Genomic DNA, 11816 nt, shown 5'->3' with positions numbered 1-11816 from the left:
TGGGGGGGGGAGGGGCGGGCATGAGGGGGGGGGCGGGGGGGCGGGGTTTGGGGGGGGCGGGGCGTGGGGGGGAGGGGCGGGTTTGGGGGGGAGAGGCGTGGCGGGGCGGGGGGGAGGCAGCTTCGGGTGAATCAGGCCAGTTTCAATCCCACTCTGTCTTGCATTGTTGGATTGATCCTCCTCTCTCATCAAACAAAATCACCAAATATTAGATTTTTTGGCGGGGGAGTGGGGGGGGTGAGTGATGAGGAGCCCAGTTATTCAGCACTGTGTATCCAGTTAATCAATAGGACAATACAGTCTCAATAAACTGCTGTGAACTCAGAGCGTGCGCTGGTCAATTCACCCTGGGTCATATGGCAGAACTCAAATAGCTGGTGACGGCAGGCAAGAGCAATGGCCTGGAAAGGAGACGCTTGCATCATTCGGGGCTCGGACAGTAATGCTGAAGCGAACATTTTCGCAAGGATGGCACTGCTCTCCTTTGGGTAACTGACACACCGCCTTTCGGGGGCGTGTCAGTTCTCACAGGCGCCCCGGAAATACTCTCTGAGCCCCCAGAAATGTGTGGATATTTTGGGGGATATCTGAGAAGGGGCCGATATTCTTGATTATTGTTTCTAAAACTTTACCCACCACTGATGTTAAACTGATCGGCCTGTAGTTACTAGGATTGTCCTTACACCCTTTCTTGAACAATGGTGTCACATTTGCCACTTTCCAATCCTCAGGCACCTCCCTTGCATCTAGGGAAGATTGGAAAATTATGGCAAGCCCTTACGCTATCTCCTTCCCCAATTCCCTTAGCCACCTGGGATGCAAGCCATCTGGGCCAAGTGACTTGTCCACTCTAAGCATACCCAGCCTTTCTAGTACATCCTGTCTATCAATTTTCATCTCTTCCATTGCTTCTACCTTTTCCACTTCTACTGATATTTTGTCAGCATCCACCTCCTTAGTAAACACCGATACAAAGTACTCATTGAATATTCTAGCCTTGCCTGCACTTCTAAGCATATAATGAACCTTCTTTGTCCCTATTAGGCCCCAACTCGCCTCTTACTACCCGCTTACTGTTTACATGCCAGTAGAAGATTTTGGGGTTCCCTTTTATGTTAACTGCCATTCTACTCTCATATTCTCTTTGCCAATCTTATTTTCATCTTCACATCCCCTCTCAACTTATTGTATTTGGTCTGGTTCTCCCTTGAAGAATTCACCTGACATGCATCATACACCCTCTTTTTTTGTTTCATCATCGTCGCAATCTCCCTCGTCATCCAAGGAGCCCTTGCTTTGGTTCCCTGACCCTTCCCTCTTGTTGGAATGTACCTAGCCTGTACTTGGAACATCTCCTCCTTAAAGATCACCCACTGTTCCGTTACAGTTTTTCCTGTCAGTCTTTGGTTTCATTTTACCCTGGCTAGATCCTTTCGCATCCCATTGAAGTTAGCCCTATTCCAGTTTAGAAGTTCCACTCTAGATTGTTCATTGCTCCTCTCCATTGCTAATCTAAATCTTAGGATACGATGATTACTCGCACCCAAGTGTTGTCCCACAGACACTTGGTCGACTTGGCCCACCTCATTCCCCAGCACCAGATTCAGCAATGCCTCCTTCCAAGTTGGGCCAAGAACATATTGGTCAAGGAAAGTCCCCTGAACACATTTCAGAAATTCCTCCCCCTCCTTTCCCTTTACCCTAGCATTATCCCAATCGATATTTGGGGAATTAAAGTCCCCCAATATCACCACTCTATAGCTCTTGCATATCTCTGCGATTTCCCCCTCTACCTCCCTCTCACTATTTGGAGGCCTGTAGAATACCCCCAATAGTGTGATCAGACCCTTTTTGCTCCTCAACTCTAACCAAATGGATCCTGTCCTTGCTCCCTCAAGAACATCCTCTCTTTCCAACACTACAATGTCTTCCTTAATCGGCACAGCCACCCCACCTCCCTTTTTACCTTCCCTATCTTTTCTGAACACCTTGGCCTAGAAATTTGGTGGGCTGCGCCACCAGTTAGCTCCTAAAGAGGGCACTCAGTGGCTTTAGCGCCACTGGCCGCGCCTCCCGCGATATTTAGCGGGGCGCTAATGGCGGCGTTAGCCTGTAGCGCTGCGCCGCCACCGATGACATCATCGGTGTGCGCAGCGCCCCGCTACCGCCCCGAGCGCAATATTGGGTTGCGCCCCCCACTGTAGCGCCGGTCGCAATTCGCGACCGGTTCAGGGGGGCCTACCTGTGGCGGTAGTGGCGCTACTTATGGGGGAGGTGCGGGGCGGCCATTTTTTTCGGTGGCCGCCTGCCAGCACCACCTCGCGCCGCCCTCCCCGGCCTCCTGATCCCCCCCCGGGCAGTGCCGGCTGTGTCCCGAGTGCCTGGCACTTCTCCTCGGTGCCGGGCTCTTTTGCCGGCACTCGCGATCGGTGATCGCGCTGGTGCAGGCCCCTCCCCCTTAAGAAGGGGAGGAAGGCCTGCAGTACCGCAGCGCGCCGTGCCGCAGCATGTGGCGCTGCGGCACGTAGCACTGCGATATTCAGTTTGAGCGCCCCAAGCGGGACGCGGGGCATCTCGAGCAGCGCCCGCTTCCATTTGGGGCGCTGAAACTGAATAACGGGAGGGCGCAAGCGGCTCTGCCCGGAGCGCAAATTCCGGCGCCCAGGCGAGCTTGGCACCGCGTGCCCCTTGTATCCTTGAATATTAAGTGCCCAGTCATCAACGTTTTTAAGCCACATTTCCAATATTGCCACAGGGCTAATTGTGCTTGTAACTCACCAACCTTATTCAACTCACTTTGTGCCTTTTCCTACAGGCATTCTGAACCCACCGGCCCTCATTTCTCCTTCTGTGACTCGGTGTCAAACTTTTGTCTTTTAACAGCAGCGCCTTGGGGCGTCTCACTGTGCGGAAGGCGCGATATAAACACAAGCTGCTGGAGCCTGGACCTCAGGCTCCCGCCCAGGCCGGGATGGCAGGGTTAGGAACGGCTCCCTCCCGCCCGCCTACCTCCTTGGGTTTACCCAGCTCCTTGGACAGTACATCCGTCAACTCCTCTACCAGGACGTCCGGGATGGTGGAGCGGCTCAGGTTTGTATTGAGCACGAATGTCGGCATCTCTGCTCCCGCGATCAGCGACTGCACCTGCTCCCGGCCGCCAGAGGGCGCGGCATCCTGCCCGCACCTCCTCCCGGCCGCGAGAGGGCGCTGCATCCTGCCCGCACCTCCTCCCGGCCGCCAGAGGGCGTTGCATCCTGCCCGCACCTCCTCCCGGCCGCCAGAGGGCGCTGCACCCCAGCCGCCAGAGGGCGCTGCATCCTGCCCGCACCTCCTCCCGGCCGCCAGAGGGCGCTGCATCCTGCCCGCACCTCCTCCTGGCCGCCAGAGGGCGCTGTCGGGCGGTACCCCAGGAACAGGAGGGCGGGCGGTTTCTATGACAACCACAAGGCTTTCCCTTTCCTTGTTAGCCCTCCCCAAATGCATTACCTCACACTTCTCCGGATTGAATTCCATTTGCCGCTGGACTCTGTGTATCACGAGGTAGTCACACCAATTAGATTAATTAATTCAGATGTAGTCCGTGGCCAGGGTCAGGATGGTGTGACTAGAAGTGAGGCAGGTACGGGGATCCAGGAGGTTTTGTTGGAGGAGCCGCAGCCCTTGCACTTGTCCGACAGGTTCGAGGCTCTTACTCCCTGTGAGGATGGGAACAGGGACTGCGGGGAGGATGAGCAACCTGACCACAGCACCGTGGAGCAGGGGGCCATTCAAGTGGGGGGAGTTAAAAGAAATGTTGTAGTGGTAGGGGATAGTATCGTTAGGGGGATAGATAGAGTTCTTTGCAGCCGAGAGCGAGAGTCCCGAAGGCTGTGTTGCCTGCCCGGTGCCAGGGTTAAGGACATCTCCTCTGGACTGGAGAGAAACTTGGAGTGGGAGGGGGAGGATCCAGTTGTCGTGGTCCATGTTGGTACCAACGACATAGATAGGACAAGGAAGGAGGTTCTGCTGAGGGAGTTTGAGCAGCTAGGGGCCAAATTAAAAAGCAGAACCACAAGGATTATTACCTGAGCCACGAGCGAATTTGGCTCGGACAAATAAAATTAGAGAGTTAAATGCGTGGCTCAAAGACTGGTGTGGGAGAAATGGGTTTTGCTTCCTGGGACACTGGCACCAGTACTGGCGCAGGAGGGAGCTGTTCCGTTGGGACGGGCTTCACTTGGCCAGTGCTGGGACTAGAGTCCTGGCGGATCATATAACTAGGGCTGTAGAGAGGGCTTTAAACTAACTAGTGGGGGGGAGGTTCCTCGAGAGCAAATAATAAAAATGACAACAGAGAAGGTCATAGACTTAGGTAGCAGTGGGGAAATTAAAAACCAGAGCATGTCAGGAAGGGGCAGAAGGTATGGAGTAAAAGGTAAAGTAATAAAAAGGGCAAAAGCAGGAACTAAGTGTCACAAAACATATTTGAAAGTTCTCTATCTGAATGCACGTAGCATTCATAACAAAATAGATGAGTTAATGGCACAAATAACTACTTATGGGTATGATCTTGTGGCCATTACAGAAACATGGCTGCAGGGTGACAATGCCTGGGAATTAAACATACCAGGTTATTTAACATCAGGAAGGACAGGGAGGAAGGAAGGGGAGGTGGGGTGGCTATGTTAATAAAGGAAGGAATCACTGTAATACAGAGAAATGATATTGGGTCAAAAGATCAGGACAATGAAACAGTTTGGGTGGAGGTAAGGAATAATAAGGGGAAAAAAACACTAGTGGGCGTAGTCTATAGGCCTCCGAACAGTGGCAACTCTGTTGGACGGAGTATCAATCAGGAAATAGTTGAGGCTTGTAATAAGGGAACATCTATAATTATGGGGGATTTTAACTATCATATTAATTGGACAAATCAAATTGGGCAGGGCTGCCTTGAGGATGAGTTCATTGAGTGTATTAGGGATGGGTTTCTTGAGCAGTATGTAACTGAACCGACCAGGGGGCAAGCAACCTTAGATCTGGTCCTGTGTAACGAGACGGGATTAATTAAAAATGTCCTAGTAAAGGATCCCCTTGGAATGAGTGACCATAACATGGTTGAATTCCATATTCAATTAGAGGGTGAGAAGGTTGGATCTCAAACAAGCGTGCTAAGCTTGAATAAAGGAGACTATGAAGGTATGAGAGCGGAATTGAGTAGAGTGGATTGGGAAAATAGATTAAAGGGTAAGACGATACATGATCAGTGGTGTACATTTAAGGAGTTATTTTACAACTTCCAAAAAATGTATATTCCACTGAGAAGAAAAGGGTGTAAAAGAAAAGACAGCCATCCGTGGCTAAGTAAAGAAATTAAGGATAGTATTCGACTAAAAACAAGGGCATATAAGGTAGCCAAAACTAGTGGGAGGATAGAGGATTGGGAAAACTTTAAAAGACAGCAAAAAATAACAAAAAGATTGATTAAGAAAGGGAAGATAGATTATGAAAGTCAATTAGCAAAAAATATAAAAACAGATAGTAAGAGTTTTTATAGTTATATAAAAAGAAAAAGGGTGGCTAAAGTAAATGTTGGTCCCTTAGAGGATGAGACCGGGAAATTAATGGTGGGAAATATGGAGATGGCAAAAACACTGAATGAATATTTTACATCAGTCTTTACAGTAGAAGACACTAAGAATATCCCAACACTGGACAAACAGGGGGCTAAAGGGGGGGAGGAGCTAAACACGATCAAAATCACTAAGGAAGTGGTACTCAGTAAAATAATGGGACTCAAGGCGGATAAATCACCTGGACCTGATGGCTTACATCCTAGGGCCTTGAGGGAAGTGGCGGTAGGGATTGTGGATGCATTAGTAATAATTTTCCAAAACTCCCTGGACTCGGCAAAGGTCCCGGCAGACTGGAAAACTGCTAATGTAACACCCTTATTTAAAAAGGGCAGTAGACAGAAGGCTGGAAACTATAGACCGGTTAGCCTAAAATCTGTGGTAGGTAAAATTTTGGAGTCCATTATTAAGGAGACAGTAACAGGACATTTGGATAATCATAATTTAATAGGACAAAGTCAGCATGGTTTTATGAAGGGGAAGTCATGTTTGACAAATTTGCTGGAGTTCTTTGAGGAAGTAACGTATAGGGTGGATAAAGGGGAACCAGTGGACGTAGTGTATTTAGACTTCCAAAAGGCATTTGACAAGGTGCCACACAAAAGATTATTGCTTAAGATAAAAAATCACGGGATTGGGGGTAATATTCTGGCATGGATAGAGGATTGGCTAGCTAACAGAAGGCAGAGAGTTGGGATAAATGGTTCATTCTCAGACTGGCAATCAGTAACTAGTGGTGTTCCGCAGGGGTCAGTGCTGGGTCCCCAACTCTTTACAATCTATATTAACTATTTGGAGGAGGGGACCGAGTGTAACATATCAAAGTTTGCAGATGATACTAAGATGGGAGGGAAAGTAGTGAGTGAGGAGGACATAAAAAACCTGCAAGGGGACATCGACAGGCTAAGTAAGTGGGCAGAGATTTGGCAGATGGAATACAATACTGGAAAGTGTGAGGTTATGCACTTTGGCAGGAAAAATCGTAGAGCAAGTTATTATCTTAATGGCAAGAAACTGGAAAGTACTGAAGTACAAAGGGATCTGGGGGTCCTGGTGCACAAAACTCAAAAGGTTAGTATGCAGGTGCAGCAAGTGGTTAAGAAGGCCAATGGAATGTTGGCTTTCATTGCTAGGGGGATAGAATATAAAAATAGGGAGGTATTGCTTCAGTTGTACAAGGTATTGGTGAGACCGCACCTGGAATACTGCGTACAGTTTTGGTGTCCATACTTAAGAAAGGACATACTTGCTCTCGAGTCAGTACAAAGAAGGTTCACTCGGTTAATCCCGGGGATGAGGGGATGGACATATGAGGAGAGGTTGAGTAGATTGGGACTCTACTCTCATTGGAGTTCAGAAGAATGAGAGGCGATCTTATTGAAACATATAAGATTGTGAAGGGGTTGGATCGGGTGGATGCGGGGAAGATGTTCCCGATGATGGGTGAAACTAGAACTAGGGGGCACAGTCTTAGAATAAGGGGCTGCTCTTTCAAAACTGAGATGAGGAGGAACTACTTCACTCAGAGGGTGGTAGGTCCATGGAATATGCTGCCCCAAAAAGCTGTAGAAGCTACATCATTACATAAATTTAAAACAGAAATAGACAGTTTCCTAGAAGTAAAGGGAATTAAGGGTTACGGGGAGCGGGCAGGAATTTGGACATGAGTCTAGGTTCGGATCGGTCATGGCCCTGTGGGTAGCGGAGCGGGCCCAGGGGCCGTGTAGCCTGATCCTGCTCCTATTTCGTGTGTCTAATTCTGTTAGATTCAGGAGATGGCTCTGTGATAGTAGATTGGCGGTTAGGATCAGATCAGCCATGATCTTATTGAATGGCGGAGCAGGCTCGAGGGGCCGATTGGCCTACTCATGCTCCTATTTCTTATGTTCTTATGTTCTGCCCACCTGACCAATTTATTGATATCTTCCTGCAGTCTACAGCTTCCTTATTCAGTATCAACCACACAGCCGATTTTAGTATCATCTGCAAACTTCTTAATCATACCCCCTATATTCAAGTCTAGATCATTGATATTGTCATGTATTGATTGCAAGTTTGACACCAGTCAATACGGTAATGTAATGTGCGAGTTTGACACCAGTTAATACGGTAATATAATGTGCATTGCATTATGGGAATTACCCGGGAAAACGGCAGTCAGCCATTTTACTGAATAAAAGAACATCGTAGCTAGAAGCCTGTCTGCCTGATTCTATGCTTGAATGCATTCATACAACATTGGCGACGAGGATAACGAACGGAATCATTTTTAAATAGGTAGTTGCCCAAGTTTTAGTTAGCTAGGATGGAGAAGACCTGCATTCAAAATTTTGCATGTTTCGCCGAGCCAGCCACGTTGGGTCCAAGATGGACGAGGTGGTTAACGTCTTTTGAGCTTTATGCCGACGGCAAAGGACTCATTATCGACGATACCTCTACAGCTACCACAAAGCAGAGGAGAAGAGCTCTACTTCTACACCTAGCAGGACCAGATGTCCAGGATATCTTTTCGACTCTATCGGACACAGGAGAGCCAGCAGACTACACGGTGGTGGTTAGTGCTTTCAATCACTACTTCGTGCCCCAGGTTAACGCAGCATTTGCTAGACAGACTTTTCATAAGTTGTCCTAGAAGGCAGGTGAGACTGTGCAACAATTTGCTACTCGCTTGCGGCAGGCTGCTAAAGACTGTGCTTTTGGGGGGATGCAGATAATCAAATAAGAGACGCTATCCTGAGTAGGTGCACGTCAGCCTATGTGCGGAGGAAATTGCTAGAGGAAGGGTATGGTCTAACGCTCGCCCGCACGTTACAATTGGCCTCACAATGTGAAAACGTCGAGGAGCAGATGTCAGCCATGTCATGTACAGAGAAGGCGGAGACTGATACTGTTCGTCGTGTTACACAGAAAAGAGGGTATTATGCGAAAAGCTCGACAGGGAAACCAAAGGGGAATGGCGATAGGAACGAAAGGAAATGTTACAGATGTGGACACGCAGACCACATGGGCAGAGATCCGAAATGCCCAGCACGCGGACAAACATGTCATAAGTGCAAGGGAAAGGATCATTTCTCCAAAGTATGCCGCACAAAGGGTACAAAGAAACAGTGTGAACAATGTAGAGGAACAAAATGACTTTGCATTGGCTGTTACTGGAAGTAACGTGACAGAGAGACTTACCTTTTGTGTGGGGGGAGTAAACCTGAGAATGTTAATTGATTTGGGTGCAACTAATAATGTGATAGATGAGAATACATGGGAGGAATTAAAGTCAGAACACATTAAGTGTCAGTCACATGTCCCTAAGACAGAGAGAAAGTTATTCTCTTATGCTTCTAGCCGACCACTGTCAGTTAAAGGTGTATTCACATGTGGGATTACAATAGGTAAGAGAACTGAGCAGGCGGAGTTCATTGTGGTTAAAGGCCATGGAGAGCCGTTGCTAGGAAGGGAGACAGCCATGAAACTGGGAGTTTTAAAAATAGGCGCAGATGTCTCAGCTGTGGTAGATGTAAAACAGCTACTAGAACAGCGGTATCCAAAGGTGTTCCAGGGAGTAGGAAGGCTGAACACAAAACAGATCAGTTTGTATATCGACCCACAAGTGAAGCCTGTGGCCCAGCCACTCAGGCGTATACCATTCAACTTAAGGGGGGCAGTAGAAGCCAAAATAAAACAATTGAGGGACATGGACATTATCGAACCCGTAACTGGTCCCACCCCATGGGTAAATCCTGTGGTTATTGTACCAAAAGCGGATAAGAATGTAAGGTTATGCCTAGACATGAGACAAGCAAACCAGGCAATAGTGAGGGAACGATATCCAATCCCCACCGTTGATGAGATACTCCAAGGTATGAACGGCTCGACGGTGTTTAGTAAACTAGACCTGAAATGGGGTTATCACCAGCTAGAACTGACCCCTGAGTCACGAGAAATCACAACGTTTACAGTACAAAACGGTGTATACAGGTACAAGAGGCTGATATTCGGTGTATCTTCAGCTAGTGAGCAATATCAGCACGAGATAGCTAATGCCTTAGCTGGAATAGAGGGTGTTGAAAACATCTCAGATGACATTATCGTGCATGCACACGACCAGGAAACGCACGACAGACGCCTGCACGCTGTCATGACCAGTCTAATGGAAAGTGGGCTGACACTAAACTCAGAGAAGTGCCAATTCAACATGGACCGATTGATTTTCATGGGAATCCTGTTGTCTGAAAAGGGCATCGGATCAACAGCAGAGAGAGTGCGAGCGGTGGCAGAAGCTCGGGAACCAGAGAATGCTACAGAGGTGAGGAGTTTCTTGGGACTCGTTGGGTACAGTAGCAGATTCATCCCGCAGCTTGCAACGCTATCAGAGCCACTACGACGCCTGACGAGAAAAGACACACCATTTAAATTTGGATCACAACAGAGACAGTCATTCAGTGCACTCAAGGAAGAGTTGGCCAGAGCCGGCACTTTAGCATATTTTGATAAGGACGCACCAACCAAGGTGATAGCAGATGTCAGTCCTGTAGGTTTAGGCGCAGTACTAGTTCAGGACCAACAGGGACAAGAGGTGCCAGTATGCTATGTAAGTCGTAGTTTAACAAACTGTGAGAGGAAATACTCTCAAACAGAGAGAGAGAGGCCTTAGCTCTTGTATGGGCTTGTGAGAGGCTGCATCCATATGTGTATGGCTGAAAATTTAACTTGGTAACTGACCATAAGCCATTACAAGTGATACTCTAAACCCTGTGCCCGTATAGAGAGATGGGTACTTAGATTACAGCCGTACGATTTTAAGGTGATACACATTCCAGGCAAGCAAAACATTGCAGACCCACTGTCATGATTGCTGGGGGAGACAGCAAAACAGGAGAGACATTCTCATGGCTCAGATGAATACGTGAGATTTGTAGCTGTGAGTGCGACACCAAAAGCACTCACTACTAGAGAGGTGGAGGAAGCCTCTGCTACTGACCAAGAGCTGATTGAGGTATGGAAGGCAATCACAAACGGACATTTTGAGAACTGTAAAGCTTATGCAGCAATTGCAAACGAGCTGTGCGTAGTGGGATACCTAGTTCTTCGGGGAACACACATCGTGCTACCCACAGTGTTACACGCATGAGCCCTGGTGTTAGCACATGAAGGACACTTGGGAATAGTTGGAACAAAGCAACATCTCAGAACCAAGGTTTGGTGGCCTGGCATGGACAAGGCAGCTGAAAAACACTGTAAAGCGTGCCACGGCTGTCAGATAGTAGCCAGACCTGACCCACCTGAACCGTTGAGACCAACACCATTACCGGAGGGCCCCTGGCAGGATGTAGTTATAGACTTACTGGGACCCTTGCCATCCAACCACTCCATTCTTGTGGTAGTTGATTATTATAGTCGCTACTATGAATATGACATCATGACCTCCACAACAACAGAGAAGTCAATAGTTTAGTGTCAATCTTCAGCCGTCATGGTTTGCCAATCACCTGCAAATCTGATAATGGTCCCCAATTCAGATCTGAATTATTCAAAGAATACTGTGAAAACAACGGGATCAAACACCTGAAAACGACAGCAAAATGGGCTCAGGCTAACGGAGAAGTCGAGCGCCAGAATGCATCGCTGATGAAGAGAATCAGAATTGCTCAGTCAGAAGGACTAGATTGGAAACGTGAACTTAGAAAATATGTGACTGTGTACAGGAGCATTGACCATGCCACGACAGGAAAGAGCCCGGCAGAGCTGCTCTTTAAACGGAAAATGAGAGGAAAGTTGCCAGACATCACAGAGTCGCGCACAGACATGGAAGTACGTGACCGAGACGCAGAACAAAAAGGCAAGTCCAAACTGTACGCAGATGAACAGCGGAGAACACTATACTCAGAGGTGGAAGTTGGCGACACAGTGCTGGTATGGCAGGACAAAGTGGACAAGTTCACCACTTCTTTTAATGCCACACCGCACAAAGTTTTGAGTAAAACAGGAAGTCAAGTAGTAGTAGAATCTCCAGACGGAGCACGCTACTCGAGAAACACTACGTTTGCGAAGAAATACAGAACCAATGGAGCAAAGGAGACACTCCATGAGCAGGAGGAAACACAAGGGACTGAAGACAGTATAGTAGACCCTGACACACATACCACTGTGACACAGGCAATACCCACTGACACCAACATGTCAGACATACCCAATACAGCCAGACCTCAAAGG

The 11816-nt window shown here is 48.1% G+C and overlaps 1 protein-coding gene across 1 annotated transcript in view; it reads right to left on the bottom strand.

The window, feature by feature from the left end:
• Positions 1-3143, bottom strand: part of LOC147104627 (macrophage migration inhibitory factor-like) — a 10142-nt gene extending 6999 nt beyond the window's left edge. Inside the window, exon 1 of the mRNA XM_085962164.1 lies at positions 3010-3143. Within this exon, the coding sequence (XP_085818290.1) occupies positions 3010-3117 (108 nt within the window). The 5' untranslated portion in view covers positions 3118-3143. The remainder of the gene's footprint in view (positions 1-3009) is intronic.
• Between the last annotated feature and the right edge of the window lie 8673 nt (positions 3144-11816).

This window comes from Somniosus microcephalus, chromosome 19, assembly GCF_052327205.1.
Source record: "Somniosus microcephalus isolate GS21.2 chromosome 19, FLI_Smic_1.0, whole genome shotgun sequence".
Lineage (NCBI taxonomy): Eukaryota > Metazoa > Chordata > Chondrichthyes > Squaliformes > Somniosidae > Somniosus > Somniosus microcephalus.
Note: the sequence above shows the minus strand (reverse complement) of the source record. Positions and strands in the feature narration are given on the sequence as shown.